This window comes from Cyprinus carpio, chromosome A2 (assembly GCF_018340385.1).
Source record: "Cyprinus carpio isolate SPL01 chromosome A2, ASM1834038v1, whole genome shotgun sequence".
NCBI lineage: Eukaryota > Metazoa > Chordata > Actinopteri > Cypriniformes > Cyprinidae > Cyprinus > Cyprinus carpio.
In genome coordinates, this window is record NC_056573.1 from 11112280 (window position 1) to 11132848 (window position 20569).

At 35.9% G+C, this 20569-nt stretch overlaps 1 protein-coding gene across 1 annotated transcript; it reads right to left on the minus strand.

Annotated features, from left to right (window-relative positions):
* Positions 1 to 9747: 9747 nt before the first annotated feature.
* LOC109062446 (carbonic anhydrase-related protein-like) lies at positions 9748 to 20541 on the minus strand. The gene is made up of 9 exons (XM_042772557.1): positions 19954 to 20541; positions 18881 to 19072; positions 17390 to 17514; positions 16679 to 16774; positions 16438 to 16500; positions 16300 to 16348; positions 16028 to 16140; positions 12967 to 13138; positions 9748 to 10292 (listed from the first exon to the last, which is right to left on the minus strand). Exons 1-8 carry the CDS (start codon positions 20024 to 20026, stop codon positions 13004 to 13006), a joined length of 846 nt encoding a protein of 281 aa, XP_042628491.1. The 5' UTR covers positions 20027 to 20541; the 3' UTR covers positions 9748 to 10292; positions 12967 to 13003.
* Positions 20542 to 20569: the final 28 nt, after the last annotated feature.

A 20569-nucleotide genomic window follows, 5' to 3' on the forward strand; every position in this document is an offset into this window, starting at 1 on the left:
CTTCTCATTATGAATGTGAAACAGAATACAGCCCAAGCATAACTTACAGAACTTACAGGAGGTGTGAAACTCCACTAAGGTACAAACCACACCAAATAAAATATACATAATGCTGGTGGAGTTTCATAGTCTGGCTCTCCCGTGTCCAAAGGACTTGTGCTGATTTCTCAAAATGAAAGGAGAGTCTGTTACTGTGAAGCCATGAATAAACATAAACATTTTCCAACTTTGACTTTTGAAGAGGCAGAGAGCTCAGTGAAGGACATGGCAACCTAGATAGGCCTACAAGCCCCCACCATCTATAATAAATCATAAATAATCATAAAAGGAAGTCCATTTCAACCACATTTGAAATTCGGTTAGAAATTATGAGAAAAACAATTACGTAAAATGTCAGAAAGGAATTCTCAAATAATAATTATAATTATAATACTACTTGTGTCATAACTATGACTTTTTATATTCTAATTTTGCCTTTTTCTGTCATAATTTCACCCGGTTACACAAACAAGGCTTAGGCTTAATCCCAGACTAAAATGTAAGTCTGAGCTGTTTCAACTCAAAGAAACTTAAACTTAAAATATGTCAGCGCATTTGTTTTGTCTCAAGATGCACACCAGTATTATTTTTTTTCTAAGGCATGTTTATAAAAACTACTTAAATGTCCTAATTGAACTATTGCCTAATCCTGGTTTAACCTAAACCCTGCATGTGAAACCAGGCCTTAATGTTGTAATTATTATTTACCAAAGCATGTTTTTTTCTAATCGGACGGAAATGAGCTTCCATAATAATGAAATTGCCAAATATTTTGATATCTTACTTTCTCAAGATCATAATTATTATAAAAACACCTGACACAAGCAATTACAATTTTTTTCAGCTGTCTTGAACAGTCTCACTATTGATAATTAATAGTCACTTTTCTTTCTTTTTTTTTTTTTTTTTTTTTTTTTTTTTTAAATAGGCCTGTCTTTCCAGTGTTATTTTATTATTTGATTTACATGATGCTCAGTTCCATTCATGGAAAAAATATCAAATGTACAGTGCGACCAAATGAAGAACTTTTATGAACTGGTTCTTTTTGGTTAAATAAAACATACAGCATATCCGATTCTTGACTGAATTATTACTTTAGAAAATCAAAAGCATAGAGGGTGACAAGCAAAGTCCTATCCCCAAGCAAAACACTCTTATGAACCTGTTCTTTTTAATGAATCACGAGCACATGAATCAGTTTTTATTACAGAACCCAAGTCATTAATTTCTTCTTGTCCAACAACATGAAGCAACAGATACCATGCTATGTTATACTTAAGACTAGCGATGCCTAAATCAGTGTACCTAATGATTGGTTGTTTATAATGTGTGGTTAAAAATACAAATGAGTTTTGTCAGTGTTGCTTTTTACATTTATTAGTGAAATGATCGTGTAATCTGGGATTTCTGTTACATTCCTTAAAACTAAAAGAATCATTAATGGAACAGCTAAAGACCAGAATCATTAAGAGAAGCTGGAATCATAACCAGAATCATTAAATAGGCATATTTATTAAGAGCTGCGGAACTAGTGTGGTTTCTGTGGATGGTTGGATGGGTTGTTTTGGGCACAGATCATCAACAACTTCCACTGCAGCATTTGGGATTAGTACTCTGTTTTGTGTCTTGGTGGTCTGACAGTGGACTCCTGATCAGAGGTTGTTATGAGCTAATCAGTGGGTTCAGTGATGCTTGATCGGTTCCGGAAGCTCAGCTTTAGGAGAAAGGACACATAGTTCAGGGACAGTGGAGAATCTTATACCACTCTAATAGTCATTTGATTCCCCTGTCACAGCCCACTTGAGGGGCAACAGACCTAGTTTGCTCTGATGATCTCTTTCTGCTGGGTCATTGCCTCTGTTAGAGTACGGTTTGCAGTGACCCGCTTTTAGCAGGGTCCTGTCAAGACCCCCATCATTTTGTAGCTCTATATGTTCAGACAGTTTTTATGAATTTTTCATGTAATGCACATCTAGAAACATCAATTATTCCTGAGTGATGTTTAATCAATGCTCTTCTAAAACAGTTGTGAAATCAATATTGATTATCCTCTAGTTGTACTTAAATGACCACTCATTGGGTTTAATTATGCCTGACTCTCTTTCAAATGCTCTTCTTTAATGAGGTATGTTAACAAAACGAAGAGTCCATTGTGACTGCTATCTTGTATCATTTATCTGGAAAGGACTCTATGGGAATGCTAGTTAACATGAAGCCTGTGAACAAAATCAGAGCCTAAGTAAGTGTAGAGTGTGATGAAATTCCAAACTTGAGAGGCTCCACGGAGCAAATTCCATCGTTTTGAGTCTCTCCCTTTCACATTTCATCATCAACACTTGTGTCACATTCACCAATTGAATGGGACATTGTCCTCCCCTCAGAGCCCAGTCTCAATAACTGCCCATTTTCTGGGTCCCTGCCCTCACACAATCACGTATCAACTCCAATCTGTCCACATAATGCTCTGCTGCCTGCCTGGAATGGCTGCTAAAACCTAGTGCCACTCCATTTGCATCCACTGCTTCTGGCCAGGGTGCGATTCCCTGCCATAATAAACACCCCCTGTCGTGAAGGTCCAGGTTTGATGGATTTTGTCACCAGAAGAAACTTCTGCAGTATTTCAAAGCTAGAAGCTTGTATGCCACTTGTTTTTAAAGCTGCCTTTCCATACTAAGATGCAGTGACCGTACGCCATGATCTTTAAAGAGAAGCAACTTAATTTTTAAAAATGATGTCTAATAATAAAATTCTGTGGGACAAACACTAAAGTATTTTAATGTAAGCTTGACATAATATTTGTAACTGCAGCAGATATGATTATACTCATCGAGTGTACATAAGTCAGCTAACTGTATCTGAGCCCTGTTTGCAACTCAGCATAACATTAATATTCCTCTTAATGGCAGTTTTGTTTTCCACAGGCCTGACACTCTAGACAAGATTATTAACATGACAAAGAGCCTTCTAAAGTGACTTTAGATTTAAAGATTGATAGTAGGAAGGAAGAAATCTGATCTGCTATTTGCTTAAAAGGGTCGGATAGTGGTTGTGGAAAAAATGGTTTGCACTATACAATGGTCAGTTCTTATCCTTGAATTTGATTGGCAGAGTGTGCTGATATTTAGTTCAGTCTATCAGTCTGTGCAGTTTAGTAAAAAAAATTTAATTCTTTCTGCAAGCTACATCATTATACCAGTAGATGGTGACAAGTCTTAATGAAAGAGTAGTTATCAGTCGATTTGTTCAAAACATTGATCGTTCTGGAAATGAGTGAGTCACTGAATCATTAATTCAACTCATTAACTTAAAAACCCTGATTTATTTAAGAACAAAACAAGTGACTGTCTTCAGGAGACCTAGGCTACACCCAAAATCGCAAAAAAACAGTATGTGACAAAATAAGTATATCCAAATTCACAGTGCTCATATAAGAGTCAGCAAAAAGGGCCTGGATGGCCTACTACTTCTGGCATACAATGGACACTTTGCTATCCCATGAGGCCACAGTAGAGAATTTGTGAATGGCAGTAAAGTGATGCAACTGTTGCTGGTAAGTCACAAGTCTAAGCATCCACAACTGATTAATTCAAAACAGAAACAAGAGACTGTGACTATGGGAGTCGTTTACAGCCGATTTGTTCAAAACATTGATTTATTCAGGCAAGAAACAAGTGGGCTTGTTTGCAGTCTTTGCACTTGACCTCTTGTCTACTTACTTGACGTATTTCCTGTGTTTGGCCCAAGTGTTCAAGCGGGCATGAAAACCACAAGTGTGTGTAGAACTTTTCATTACTCGATGAGATACACTTATAGTGTTGTAAAAATGCAAGTTTTTACAGAGCTTCATTTTGATTTTCAATACTTGCATTTTAAAATAAACTTTTGTTAAAATAAATGTCCCCATTACAGATGACACAATTTAATAATTGTGGTGCTTCTAATGAAATGAATCACTGAATAATTCATTCAACCAATGCATTCAATAACACTGATTCATTCAGGAATGAAACAAATGAGAGCTTTCATAAGTGAGTCATTGAATCATTCACTCAAACAATTCGCTCAAAAACACTGAATTATTCAGGGAAAAAACACTCCCACTGCACTGTGTTTGTTCAGAGATGTGCAGTTGATTCTGCTTTGACGTTGTTTGAATTATTTTCATCACTGGTGCGATAAAAGACAATGGAACTGGCTATATTGTGCCTAAAATGTAAGATGATCAATATTAATGTATTACGTATTAAAGAATTGTGAAAAGGCTGTGGCACTGAATATCAGCACTCTTGCTCATGTGATACTGCTTAAAAATAGAAGCGTAATGAGTCTCTGCAGAGATTCTCTCTCATATCTCAACTGTCCAAAACTGTCACTGATGTTTTTAACAGCCTAATTTGCAAACATATCTGATGGAGTCCGCAACTGTTACATTACAACAGAAAAATGTCTGAAAACATACCACTTTGTTTTTGTTTTGCCACTGCTAGATTCTGACAACTGTGTAAACTGCCCACGCAATCTAATTGTAGAGCAAACTGCAAAAAATAAAAATAAAAATAATTTGAATATTCTCAAACCAAATGTTGTTATTTTTTGGAGCCTGTGGACAGAATTACAAAGCCATGTTCTTGTGCACCCCCAACCCTGTGTTGTCAAGCACACTCAATTCCATTTGCCAGTGAGTGATCAATATCTCCCTCTCTCTCCCCTCCCCCCTCTCTTCTTCCATTCTGCACATTTATATCTCCCTCATTGGCATAAAGATATGGACATTATAGAAACCCACAGCTCATTGGTTAGAAATGGTAGTTATTTTTAGAGCAGCTTAATGGAACAATAGTCATTCCTCTCTCTTTCTCTCTCTGTCTCTCTCTCTCTTTCTCTCTCTGCACACATTCTCTCTTTTGGGCACAAAGGTCATGGTGAAATGGATTTTGTTGTTTGATTCATATCTGTTGTTATTATGTCCCTTTCAGAATCCCATTCCAGTAAAATGCTGATTTGCACCGCATATGAATTTTCTGCTATATGCAGAATATTGTGTCCACAAACAGAATAAACTATAGAAATTATAGCAGTTTGATTTCTTTCTGTAGCCCACTTTCTCATTAGAACACCCCACTATTAAATTCTTTTTTCCATAATACTTCTCCATCTGAGTGTCTGTGGAGGTGTAGTAGCCTGGGGCTTTGGGGACCCTTGGGATTTACTACTCCATCCCAGGAATTTCTCCCTCTCTCTTTCTCGCTCTCTCTTTTTTTTTAACTATGGTTTCTCTATTCACATGCGAGAAAAAAAAAAGAAACTAGTGATTTGATATCTGTGCTGAGGGAATGTAAAGGGACCCTCTGTCTCCATCGTGGCATATAGTATATTTTTGTTGCTAAAATGAGTAGTAATGCAGACAGAAAATGCACCAGCTTTACAAGGGCGTTGAGTTGTCCCTTAACCGATGAAGCAACCATCTGTTTGGGCTTTAAGCTCTTTTGTATTAGAGCCGTAATAGCAAAAGGTCATTCTGGGAATGACATCTATAAACTTGTAAATTAACGCAAAACAAAAGGGGGAAGCGATACCTCTGTACTCGAGAGTACATCTGGGTCCACCTAATCTTCTGCTATGGAAACAAATCAATTAGAGCCACCGCAATTATGTCTGATGTGAACAATGAAGAACTGAATTTAACACAGACATGTTTTAATGCATGAGCATGTGTAAGTGGAACCCATGTAGAGGACGGAACATCCATGTTGCGCATCTTATTATATAGATTATAACTCTGAAATGCAAGTCTATGAAATTAGTCCTACACTTTTCTGGTTTAAAATCTACATGATAAAACTTTATCAGCCATGTCTGAAATGCAAGCCCTAGTGCTTTTGGCAACAAAAACAACATATAAACTATCCATGTGAATATTGGGAGGAGAATGATCATGTCAGAAATGTCAAATGGAATAATCCTTTGTCACTGATATTTCCATCCCTGACCGTGAAAGGTCATGGCAGATCACTCAATTAGATGGCCTTTGGCCTGAAACCTTTCTATACTTTGTTGAAACAGAGTATACTCGCATACTCAGAGCTCCCCCTGCTGTTTCTTTAAAGCAGCTACAAGTGTGCTATCAGCACCCTGGTGCCAAGAATCATGTCAAACTAGACTAGAGGGAATGAATCTGTATTTATTTGTGAGAAAATAAAATCCCATTAAGCCAATGAAATCTTTTATCATCTTGCTTTAAGACTATGTGCACTGGTACATCACAATATGAATGGGTTTTCTGCAACATTTAAAGAAAACACATAATACAATATGGAACCTTTTTTTTTTTTAGCTAATTTTCATATCCGTTTTGCATCCACACTGCTCAAATTATTCCAGGTTACACACTTTAGTCATTTCTGTTCTCGCATGGAAGCACAATTGTTTGATCAAAACAGGTTTGGGCAGATTCGGAACAGTGACATTCAGGGAGAAAGGCATTGTCTGATCCCTGCTCATGCATCTTCCTCTGTGTTCACAATCAGTCTGTTTACTTACAGGTATATGCCACATAAAAGAGCTCTGGACTATTCACACACATGGTAACTGTACAGAAGCGTATTGAGAATCTGTATGTTTATTTAAAGCATGTCTTTGTGAAGTGAGTGAAGACTGAATAATCACAGGGATGGTCTAAGTAAGAGAACAATGTGGAAAGTGTACGTGTGTGTGTGCATTCGCTAGGGATGCACAACGTATCAGTACAGTACAGTAAAACGTTATTATAGTTTACTAAAACAAAAACATTTTTGTTAATTGAAATAAAATAAAACAATAAAAACTAGTTCAAAATGTTAATTAAAACTATAATAGTATCTCAATGATACTAAAATAGCTCTGGTACCATATCAGTTACAGGCTAATATTAGAGATTTTAAAATGTATTGTTCTATAACAAGGCTCTTCATATCTGGAACCCTTAAAAGGTTATATATAGAACCGCAATTAACTTTTTTGTCCTCTAAGAGTGTACATGGTCATTTCTCATATTTTTACAGTATGTCGGTATTGTATTAGTTATTGGCTGTTATTAGATATTTTTTAAATGTATTGTTCGAGATTAAATATTTAATTTTACATGCTCATTTTCCCATATATATATATAGTTTGTCATCATCTCAAATAATTTAATGTTAATTATAATCTCTAGCAAATGTCAAAATAAAAATATATTTTTTTACTGTACATTTATAATGTTGTGATACCTAAATTAACTTATAGAATTTAAAATGTCTAGTTTTTACTATTTATTTTCTATTTATTTAGACAAATATTGGTTTTATTATTGTTATTGTTATTGTTATTGTTATTATTATTATTATTATTATTATCATCATCATCATTATTAGTTTTGATCATAACATGAAAATAATTATCCTTAGAATTTTTGTATGCATTTTTGAAGAAAAATATTTTAATAGCAATATGGTGTATTTCAAATGCAATAGTAAATAAATAAATTATATATTAATGGAGAAAGTTTTATGTGAAGGTTTGGATTTGGGGTATGGGAATAGAAAATCATTAGCTCAAGTATCATCATGATAGACAATCGTGTGTGTGTGTGTGTGTGTGTGTGTGTGTGTGTGTGTGTGTGTGTGTGTGTGTGTGTGTGTGTGTGTGTGTGCGCGCGTGAACACGCTTGTTGCTCATGTTTGTTGTTCCATTTTAGACAGATAGGATTTGTGACTGATTGTTATAATCTGCTTGTTTCAGGCCCAGGGGAGAGCTATTAACATATTAACATCTGTATCTTGTTTATTTGTCATGCTATAATTTCCCTCTAATCAAGTCTTAATAACGACAAGAGGATTGAGGAATTACTAGCTGTCTGATGGGTATTGTGCGAATCTTCTTGCTGATTACTGGAGTGAAACTCTAGGCTGACTGCCTCAATTAACCATTCACCATGATGTCAGAACATGACTATTTGCTCATCGACTGTGTTTGAAGATGAAGCTCCTCTCGTGTCCAATTGTTCGCATTCTCATTAAAGATTTGATGATTATAATTTCAGCTTTCCATAAGTGATCAATCTTTATACTGACCCCAGTGCTATCTTTGGGTTGTGAACCTCGCAATGCATTTAAATTGCGCTCATTTGTGTAATGCATCTAATGAGCAGTCAGTGATTTTGGTTGCTGTCATTTCTTTCACAGACAGATGAGGGCGCTCTAGCGCCTTTCATGCGCCATATTTTAAAATACAGCCGTCTTCGGTCGATACAAGTTATTTGACATCAGCCATCTAAAAGTCATAAAGTGATATGACAACTACATCTCTTTATATAGCCGTTACTACTGACAAAAATACAGCCAGTTTGGTCCAAATTCCAAATATATGGCTTTCTACCCACAGCAGAAACACTATTGCAGCAAGGAAATAAGAATACAACCGTGGTCCTAACAAAAAATGGTGCAGTGATGGTAAAACCATTGTACTGCAATATATACCATGATATTTAAATATAATGTTATTGATGTGACTTATTTTTTTGTGTGTTTCCATGGTACTTTTTTTGTTATGGTGTTATTTTTTATAATTGTGTGCCTTTTAAATGCTTGCATGCATTTTTTATGAAATTTTAGTAGTTTATGGGATTTTATTCATAGTGTTCAGAAGACAAACAACTTCAGTGCTTCAATATACTGTTTTAGAGGCTTTGAAGCTGCTGGGTGCAGCTGCATATGCTAGATGCCATAATTTCCAGTAGAATAGGTCGTGTGATTACAATATTAACTCAGTGCTTCATGTCAACGCAGCATGCTAACATCATAATGGCAGATATTCAGTCATGATTTTGGGGTAACTTTGTGTGTAGACTGAGTGTATATTCAGTTGAAGCAAATATTCAGTAAGGTTTCCTTATATGAAACTGAAGTGTCAGGGACTGGTGGTCACTTGATGAAACATAATTAACGTTATTGTTGAAGCAGAAATAATAATAAACTGAAAATTAGATATTGGCAATTAACTGTAATAAGTTTAGCATGAGGTAGTAAAATTAAATAAAACTAAACTAAACTAAAATGCCAATAAAAATATTTTTATAAAATTATTAAAACACATTAAAATTAAATTGAAAATATATATAAATATAAAATGCATTCAAAACTGACTTTATTTGAAATACAATACATATAGGTAGGCCTTCGTAATGACATAAGTGCTGCCCATAAAAAATATCCAGTCAGAAATTACAGTGAGAATCTTATTGAAATGACTGTGCTTTCTATTGTAAATGTCAGGTTTGTATATGCTTACTCCTTACATGTCAATCATTATGATGACAAGGGGGTTTTCAAGGTATGCATAAGCAGTTCTTTTCACCTGAACATGGTTTCCCACAAGAACAACAGAACAACAGCATCTGTGGCTTTTCAGGTTTCAAAAATATTTCGGCATACAGACACACATATCTGTCAATGAATCATGTTTCCTTTTATGCAAGATTACAAAGAGATGGACAGCATTGCTAAAAAGTTATGCAAGATAATGAAAGACCAATATAGTTATCTATTAAACTACTGTATGCCACCTGCTGAGCCAGAAGCTGTGAAACACATTGCCTATCAAAGTCAATTTAAAACAAACATTAAACACAGGATAATACACCAACAGTCCTTCATATTCAGGTAAAAACTTAACCAGTCACCAGAGATTTAATCAGTTCAACCGCATGATTTTATTTCAGTGCTAGTATTTAAATGCATTCAATGTACAGACATTTATACCTTCTGATCTGACTAAACTGATTCTGACAATGTCAAATTATATCAGAATATCAGAAATAATCAAATATCAAACTGAAATGTGTCTGCCTACATTATGTGTCAGTCATGTATATTATTCCTCTCTAGTATTACATTCCTATAAAGCCACATTTATAGGACTACACATATGCTATATATTGTTAAACTTCATAACTGCAGTATTGTAACAATATTCATCAAGCGTTAATATGCTCCTTCAATTTTTCTTATACAACTGTAAGCTTATCACATGGCGTCTCTTCAAGCTCACTGGCTTCCTCTTGTTTACATGAAATCCAGTATAATTGTGTTTTTAAATGAATGGTAAAAGCAGCCTTTGTGCACATCGGGGCCATACTCAGGGTAGTTAACTACAAAACTCTACAGGAAGTGATGAATTTTCACTTTAGCCAGGACATTTGTAGAGCCTTCATTTATAGTTCTTCATCATTATAATCTCTGAAAGATAAAAAAGAGGTTTAAATATGCTACATGAATAGAAATATATTTATATATATATTATATAAATATATATATTAGATACATATATTTATATTTAGGTAGATAGATATAGAGATACAGATATAGTGTAGGGTGTGGGTGGCATAAAGTAAAATGGGATGGACCGAAATTGCAGAACAGAACAAAACAGAACAGAAACTGTTACTTTAACAGATCCAATAATACTTAATGTACGTGATATGATCCAGGTTTTAATGTAAACACTGTTTAATTATGATGTCCTGCTGGAGAGCTTGCTTCTACTATGAATAAGACACCTACTGAGCAAAACCAGTAGGCTGACTTATAACCTATAACAAAGGCACACAAAACATCCACGCACAGGAAGAATGCACAAATACACAAACATTGTGCAGGATGCGTAATGCAAAAATGAACCAATACATTCATAAATGCATTTCAGTTTTTAGCCAAGATTTTTCATTTCAGTTCATCACTATAGAAACCATTTTGAAAGTCCCTATTCATAAGCATGGAATTTAACCTAAAGACATGAAATGTAAATAAGTGTCATGCTGTTATAGATTACAGAAGTATAGATTCCGGTCAGCAGTATCTAATTATGACTAACATGTTTGGTTTTTTTTTTTTTTTTTTTTTTACTTTCAGACTGGGACTTTTTGTTTTGAAATAGGAAGAGAATTAGGATCTGTGGACCCCCAATTCCCATGTCGACCACACATTGCTGTTTTGTGAGGCAGTCATGTCACCATTAGATATCCATTACACCTGAACAATATCTCACTGTGCTTCCATCAGCTTGTCATGCATGTGCTCTCTGTTACTTAGCACAGAGGAAGTAGTGTGAGCATCCTGTGTGTGTGTGTGTGGGTGTGTGTGTTTGTGTGTGTGTGTGTGTGTGTGTGTGTGTGTGTGTGTGTGTGTGTGTGTGTGTGTGTGTGAGAGAGAGAGAGAGAGAGAGAGAGAGAGAGAGAGAGACAGAGAGAGGTGGGGGAGATAATTAAAGCCAGAGGTAAAAGCGATGGAAAAATGTATGTATGTGTGATGGTATAAATATGTATGTAAGCCAAAAATACAAAAAACATGTAGCTGAAGAGAAAGCAGTCTTAACATTACTAATTAGCCTAGTAATAAAGAGAAGACCTTTCAAATGTTATCAGTGAAGTGACTTATAATTGCCTAATCTGTTGACTGACATCAATTTTACTTGTTAGTACTGATTCAGCTAATTTACATCCTGACTTTAGTCTGATTTACTGACAGCTCATGGCCATGGTTTGAAAATGATTGCAACAAACTTGACCTAGTTTTTTTTTTTTGTATATATAAAATGTAGGATGTGGGAAATGACGTTTGAAGGGTGTTTGTCTATTGTGGTGTAAATACAAGCTCATGGCTTGTATGAGTCAATTATATGAATCAAATCTGAGGTGAATGACAGTATTTCATCATCATATCAAACAAACCTAGGGAAAATGCTAAACTGTGCTGAACAGTAGAAGAGTGCTTGAGTAGCTTTTCTAAAGTCTATTATTTAGCACTGTAAGTTACATGATAAAGCACTTAGTTCACCCCAAAAATTACATTCGCTGAAAATGTACAAATCCTCAGGCTATTTATATCAGAACAGATTCAGAGAAATTTAACATTACATCAGTTGCTCACCAATGGATCCTCTGCAGTCAATGGGTGCCGTCAGAATGAGAGTTCAAACAGCTGATAAAAGCATCACAATAATCCACACAACTCCAGTCTATCAATTAATGTCTTGTGAAGTGAAAAGCTGCATGTTTCTAATAAACAAATCCATCATTAGGATGGTTTTAACTTTAAACTGTTGCTTCTGGCTAAAATATAAATCCTCTGTCCATAATATTGCATTCTCCAGTCATCTCATCTGAATCAGTCAATAATTTAACATCACAAGATGTTAATCAATTAACTGGATTATTGTAATGCTTTTATCCGCTGTTTAGGCCTGGGGGTGAGTGCATTTTTAGCAAATTTCCATGTTGTGGTGAACTATTCCTTTAAAACTATTCCTTTCTGTTTTTAACGGAAGTGCAGTATATTAAGAGTAGTACCAAAGTAATACTTTAGCTTACATCATCAGAGTCTTTTAGTAGCACTGCATCGTCATGGCCTAGTCTGCTCAATGTCTCATTTCACAATGATTAATATGCAGGCAGAGGCGTCCCTTTGAGAGCTCTAGAAATAGACAAAGCCATACACAATGCTGCAGCTAGTCCTAGATTAAGGAAGTAGGTTACTCTATTACTTTAACCTTTGCAGCGCTCTATTGTATAGTGATGCTAATATTGCTAAGAGAACTTGGCCTATTTCCGATAAGCCACTTCACACTAAGCAGGAGCTTTTGTACAGTTATTGGTCAGAATAATGGTCACATTGAGATGAATCTTCAGCTTTGTTTAATTTTGGAAGTGCTAACAGTTTTGTATTTGGAAAATCCAGGTGGGCTCTTGTTGCAACACAGACAATGAGACATTTAATCAGCTAATGTGAAGAGCCTAATCTAACTCCTCCTTTACAAAGAGGAGCCAAAGCCATACATAAGCCATCACATTATGCTCAAATGAGGGCGCTCCTCTTGAATAAACAAAGAACAGAATGCAATCTCCTGAAAATTTACCCATGGCAGATTAAAAATAGATCCTGCAGTGGGGGCTTTACTGGAAGGCTGCCTTGACCACCCTGTCGCTCAGGGGTTGGGTGGGTCTGAAGTTGTCCCCCAGCAGCCCATCATTGCCTTCTAGAAGCTCTGCTCCTTTAATATGGGACCTGAGACGACGAAACTCCTCAATCTGGGGCAGAGAAAAGTGTTGAATGTTAGTTGAAAGAAGGCCAGAATTCATCTGTGTACTGTCTGACCTCGTGTTTCTATACAGCAGTGGGTGGGTTAGGTGTGAGACAAAATTAACTCTTTCCACAGAGGGCATTGATGGCTGAATCAGAGGCGTGTCTATGTGGTGGCCAGGGGTGGCACCGGCCCCCCCTGAAATTTGGCTGTTTTTAGTAAATTTCTAACTGCATCTGGCAGTGGCGGATCCTGGCATGTGTAGCTGCCTAGGGCCGCTTTCTTCTCCTCTTTATACTTAATTTTAGGCGGTTTCTATAACGTGATATTTGACAGATATCGAGCGTGCATAATGTTACGTGATCCATGTAATGCGCAAGCACGAATCTCCACTCGCAAGTGGATTTCCTTCACTCACACAAAACTGGATGTGGGCTTTTAAATATACATTGTTCTTTTATGAATTGGCTCTGCTTTTGCTGATTTTTATCGTGAATGCTCAAACGTTCTTGCATCACTGAAGACTAGAAGCGCTTTTTTTCTAATTCAGATGAGGAGTAGGCTTATCTCATTAAATGGAAGCAAGCTGATTATAGTCAGCCTTTACTAGTTATTTATTTTATTAATAGCCTACTTATTTTAGTTAAGTGCTTAACTTATAAATATGCATTTATTCAATTGTTTTATTAAGTGCATTTGTATTTTGTTGTTTTTGTATATAGTTTTGCAATAAAAGCGTATTAACCAGGTTCCAGAAATAATCACTGAGTGAGCACCCTCAGTGCGCCTATGAAATAAAAGCGTATTAACCAGGTTCCAGAAATAATCACTGAGTGAGCACCCTCAGTGCGCCTTACAGGAAACTTTGTGCATTTATACTTTGTACAAAAAAAACTCATTCTGTATGGTTTATAAGCTGAAAAATCGCCATACATCCTAAAAAGTCCAACCCTACCCCTTACAGGAAACATGTTGTGCAAAGTTTTTCCTGATATGTCACAATTTGTCTGATCACTTGGTTCACACACACACACACACACACACACACACACACACTATATATATATATATATATATATATATATATAGTCACATAAACAGATGTATATTATATTGCAAATCTCAACTACCTGTTTTTTTATTTCCTTGCAAAATGTAACTATATTATGTAACTGTTTTTTTGTTCTTATTTATTTGAATATATTCAGTATACACTCAGTTTAAAAGTGATATATAGTAGATATAAACTGATTGTTTGCTTGTATTGTCGCAAAATATGTACTATATTTTCGACAAGCCCTAATACAAGCGGTATATAGTTTGTTTTGTGGGATATTTTGTACTATATTTTCGACAAGCCCTAATCTGCTAGATTTGTGTTTGAGGCTATGTGATAATATAGTTACATTTTGCAAGGAAATAAAAAAACAGGTAGTTGAGGAATAATGTTGGACATAAGAGCTGGGTGATAATATAGTATATATATATAGATATATTATATAGCAAATCTCATACTGTGTCGTGTTGCGCTGTTTTTTGACATATCAGGACACCAACTTTGTGTATGACATGGGTATTTCAGGTATTAGGAGAGGGTGACTTATGAGATGACATAAACCCTGTCCCCTAAACGCTTATAAACCTAGAAAGGCACAAAGTTTCCTGTAAGGGGGTAGGGTTGGTGTAGGCGATAGAAATATACAGTTTGTACAGTATAAAACACCATTACACCTATGTCCCCACTTCATAACTGAGGGTGTGCTTTGATTATTTCTGTGGAAGCTACGCTTATATACTATATTTTCGACAAGACCTAATCTGCTAAATGTGACTATAATTTGAATTTTTTGACAGGGCAGAAAACTGGTAAGTAACTCTTACCATTCTTTCACTTACTCATGGGTGAGTGTTGAATTTAGACCCTGGGTGTGAGCTTTTTTGGAAACACGATGAAGCAAGAGTATTTTCTTGTCTATTTTTTCCTCTTTTTTGCCATTATTTATCCATTGCAACTTCTTATTATAATAGTCTGAAGTATTTATTTGAAGTCATAACATAAGCAGGGTCATATACACTGTAAAAGTATGAAATGTAGATAACATATCAGTGTTGCATTTCAACTTAATCCAAAAAGAAAACAATTTATATAAAAAATGTTATTATAGTCATCAAACACAGACAAGACCCTGACCTGCTTTCATGTTTGACCTCATAATCAATATATGACTGGCCTTTACTTGAAAGTACCCCTGCTCTGCCAGTCATTGAGATCAAAGATAAAGCAGATGCAGACAAACAGCATATATTGTTATTCAACTTATGATGTACTATATCACTGTGGCAAACCTCAGTCTGTTCAAGTCACGTCAAGTTTTTTTTCAGATTTTTATGTATTCATATATATAAGTGTTCTGAGAGATGATGAGCAATCAATAAACAAACAATAAACTTGGTTAAGGTATTTAATTGACAAAATTATTTGGCCAAAAAAAGGCAAACTACTACTTCTCATGGAATATGTGTTTTACTCTACTATGCCAAACATTACATAGAAAAAAACAAAAAGCTCACAGTAAATGAAGTACACATTGACTATAATATAATCAGTTATTAATATTTCTAATATTATTAATATTTTGATATTGTGTCTCCCTTGTATTTGTTTGTGCATTCCTCAGTAAGCATGTTTCTATGCATGAGAGGATTGAAATGCAGAGTACACACAAAAGTTTTACACTACTTACACAGCTGCTGTGTTTGGATCCTGTTTGAATAAAGTGCAAAGATAGCAATTTTCCTAGGTCAGGCACTTTTTGCCACTACTATATATGACTATACTATGTTACACACGTACTTGAGTAATAATAATATTTAACAATAGTTGTTGATGTGTTACCTGCATCTGGGAGATGGTAAGGGGGTAACGGTAAAGAATCCAGGTGACGTTCTCACTACAGGGTGGAGTGGTTAAAGAGCCCTCGTACACCCAGTAATCTCTTAAGAGAGGATCTGAGGAGGTAGACAAACCAACGGAGGCAGTCAGATACACACTGCTAACCTTTAATTAGCATATACCAAGATGTTGTTAGCAAAGAAAAAATATCAAAACATGCAAATAAAACACAAATATCGGTATAATAGATTATGAATTGAAAATGAATGATTTACCAGGCAGTAATGTGTTGGGGTTAAAACATGGAATTATTTTTGTCTTTCCCTGTACACATAAAAAAAGACATTTTAGGTCACAGGCGTATGAGTCATATTTTTGGCTATAGTCTCTAGTGAGCCAGCTCTTCTACTCACCTTATACTGCAGGTCCTGCAGGACGTCTGTGATGGCCTTCAGCCCAAGATGTTCCTTCCCAATCTACATAGAACAAATAAGAGTACTAAGGTCAGCTGAGCATGAAATACTGCAAGACAAATCAGCCTTTTCCTTGAAAGGCTTTCTATACACCACTTATACCATCTTTATTTACATAACCCTATTGGGTACTTTTGTGTCTGTCATGACCTTTAATATGTGGGCAAGTCAAATGTGATACCTGCACAAATAGGGCGATGATGAGAATGCCCTTTTTTTTGCCCATGGCCTCCTCCACGCTGTTGAATAATGTAGAGTTCCAGTGGATTAGATGAAGCTGTGAGAAATATTTATTACTAATTGAGTGATCTGCAATAAACTGAACTCTGAAATTAACATTTACAAAGTATCCCAAATCATAAAGTTGGTGATAAGTTTATGCCAATTCCGTGTTCGAACTGGTTTGACTCGCAGTTGTGCCAACAACTTGAGGAAACGCGATATGGTAAAAGGTTGATAAACATGGTAACATGTTGAGAACAGGTCCTTATCTTTCTCCTTGTGTACAGAAGACCAGGAGCAGGGAGCAGGTGTCAGAAGCAGGCGACATGAATAGATCACTTGATGATAAATCTCTCACTTGAGCATGTGGTATTGTTGTTTTTGAAATGGATTGATGTCCCAGTTTATGGTTTTGTAGCTAAAAAAGGCTTCCTTCCTTATAAGCCAAATAGATATAGCAGCTGACGTGCTGGTGTTACCTGCATGGCTTGTACAGTGTGAATATTGTGACCTGTTAATATAGGCCCCAAAATAAATATGTGCTGTTTATGTGTGCGGTGTGAAGCAGGCTTGTTTTAGTCTGTCCCTCAAACATCAGAAAGGATGAGTAAGTGAGAGGATCAACAAGAGCAAATCCTGATACGGACAGATCTGGCGGAGTGACACTGACCTCCATAGGAAAAGCCTTGAAGTTGACAGTGTGTTCAGATCCCCTCTGGTTCTCTCTCCCCCAGTGGAAGCGCACCTCGTTCAGTTCATACTCATGGTCACTAGGGAGCGGGCCCCCAGTCACAACTGAGACAAAGGTCACAGGAAAGAGAACAGGATGAAATGACATAAAACAAGCTCAATGTGCATAGGCAGTATATATATAGGTTTCTTACAGATAGCAGATTTATGTCATTTAACCTCTCTGTGACAAAGAAAAGCAAAACATCTTGTGATGCCACTTTTGTGATCATTGTTGAAGAGATAGTTCAGGCCAAAATCAAACTTATTTTTTTTAATCACCCTTATGTTCCAAATAGTGGGCAACCACTAAATTGATAAATCCAAGGCAGATATAATGCCTGATATTTGCTGTTTTTAAATGTTTTTTAAGCTCATTACCTGTCAAACTTAAAAATCACCAAAAAGCACCATAAAACTAGTCCATCTGACCAGTGTTTTTAGTATAAATGAGATATAGGTTTTGTTAATATTTTGAATTAGATCTAATTCTAAGTTAATGAATTTTGTGTTTTTGTCATTTTAATAGTTTTTGTTACTTTTAAATTCCTATATAGTTTTTATTCATTTTTATTTCAGTTTGTAATTTTAGTACATCAAGTTAAACTAAATAGAAATGAGAAATTCTGCCTTTTAAACTAGCTGAAATATAATACGTTTATGTTTTTTGTATTTTATTTTACATCAGTTAACATTTTTCTTTATTTCAAGTAAAAAAAAAAATAATTATGGTTTTAGTTTTAGTTAACTATAATAACCCTGCACCTGACTTGTGCAATATATTATTATTATTATTGTAAGTATTTTGTATTCAAACGATATCGTGTGAACAAAGTAAGATTTAAGATGTTTTACACTAAAAACTGCTGAGAACTGCTCTCTCCTGGAGAGGATGCAAAAAGTCTGTGCTCTGACTGTAAGTCAACAGCAGGGTTGTAGTAAGCCCTCGCTGGCTTGTTTTATCGGAGGGAGGGGGAGGGGTGTAGAGTTTCAGCTGTCTGTGAGATTGACCCAGCCACTAACCTAACAGCTGTAACACAAAAACTACCCAGCACTGGAAAAAACATACCCAACATATGACCCAACAGGCTCAACCCAGCGGTTGGGTAGAAAAAATAACCCAGCATTTTTAGAGTGTAGCAATCATCCACTGATAACGTTTACTCCCTGTCAAATGCTAGAATGTAATTTTTGAATTTAGACTAGGACACTGGCAAAAATCTTAATGAGTTATTTAATGATTTTATTAGTTGTTTTTCTGTCCTTTTTGGAACTTGAAAGTTGAAGTCAATTGTAGTTAAAATAAATCTATTTTGGTGTTCAAATGTTGGTAAACAAGGCAAAAAGATGAGAAAATAAATGGCAGAATTTTCATTTTTAGTGAACTATTCCTTTACATTCAAACATAGAGAGAACTTTCAGCATGTTATACCTGATTTGGACTTGAGCATGATCCTCACAGTGTGACCGTCATTAATGACTTCACAGTCCCTGCAAACAACATAGTTGGGGTTAAGCCCCACCTCCAGGAGCCGCGGGTCATAGCGGGCCTCCCTAGAGTTAAGGTTTATGGGGGACTGGTACTCTCCATTTGCCTCGGGAAACAGAAGACCCCATTCAACACCTGGATTTATTCACAAAAGACACATTTTTTTGATTCAGTCAACCTTATAATGATGATAGCATTTTATTCTAATGCAGTTATCAAAGCATACTTATCTTGCTTTTGAGTGGATAACACTGTCCTTGTTCATGACCCACTGATCAACCTTGAAACTTTTGCACCAATCAAACTTTTTCACCATGATACTTTGTGTCAATTTAGTTGTGCATAGACATAAAATATTTGGCCTTGCCACAGATAATAAACAGTGGTCCATTTTTTTTGTCCCAGTGTTAAAACTAAATGAAGGCCGCCAGAGTTCCAGTGTCTCAAAGTCATTACTGGGGTGTCCAACAGGAATAGCAGACACAGGGGGATACAGGATGTACTCATTTTTTCCCTCTACCGCTATTCATCTCACCCTGTCTATTAATCACTCCTCTCTCTTATTTTTTTACTATTCACAATGTAAATATCTTATCTTAAATCTCACTACTAAAGAACACATTATATTATAAATGAATGCTTAGACATAAATAAACTACTGTCTTCACAAAAAGAACAATCTTGGTTTGAATACAGTTTTAAATGACTTTTTCCCTCTGCTTTTTTCCACATAATAAACATGCATTATTCAATTATGCTTAAAATATTTATTTTTTATTTATGTATTTATTTAATAAACACACTTTACAAGTTAAAAATATAGATTGCTGGTTCAAAAAAAAAAAAAAAAAATCTGAAGTGGTTATTATTGACCACAAAAAGCACAGACATTTTTGTCTGTGTATTTAAAGAATCGTTTTTGTTTTTATAGTAATTCCTGATCATGGGTATGACAATAAAGTTTCATGTTTCACAAAGAGTAGAATTAGCCAGTCATTCTCTCACTGAATCCTTACCTTCTTCATAGCCCCAGTTCAGCTCATCTTTGCCAAGGTAGTTCTCGGTCTCCTCAATAACATTATCTGCCATGGCCACTGAATTACAGCTTTCAGAACAACTTATGTTATGTCCTGAGCAGATGGCAAAAACTAGTTCTTTCCAAACCTGTTTTCACGGTGAAGTCTTCCTCGTCGTTTGCTCACTTCCCATCCATAAAACATGAAGAAAGTGGTCTTTAACAACACAAGTGGAGGAGATTGAACTCAATAGCTTCAAAGACACAATGTCCACTCTGAGACTGCAGCCAACACAAACCAGTCGTCATTCCATTGAAGATGATGAGTATTCTTCTCCTGTTCTCTTCTATGAAAGTTGTCCTTTCTGTACCAACCAAAAGTAAGTTCACAAACTCACTCTATTAGCTACTATAGTCCACATGGTTCCCCCACAAGCCATCTGATTGGCTGCGTGCAGTGACTCTTAAGCCTCTGATGTAGCACCATAGAAACAGTCCAGCAGTCCAGCCTGGTTTACAGTCAGGCCACGGCAAGCACAGTGCACACTGGCAGGAATGCAGGAGTGATGTTGCTCTTGGAGAGTTCCTCCCACAATGGAGGAAATGGGTGTGGTTAA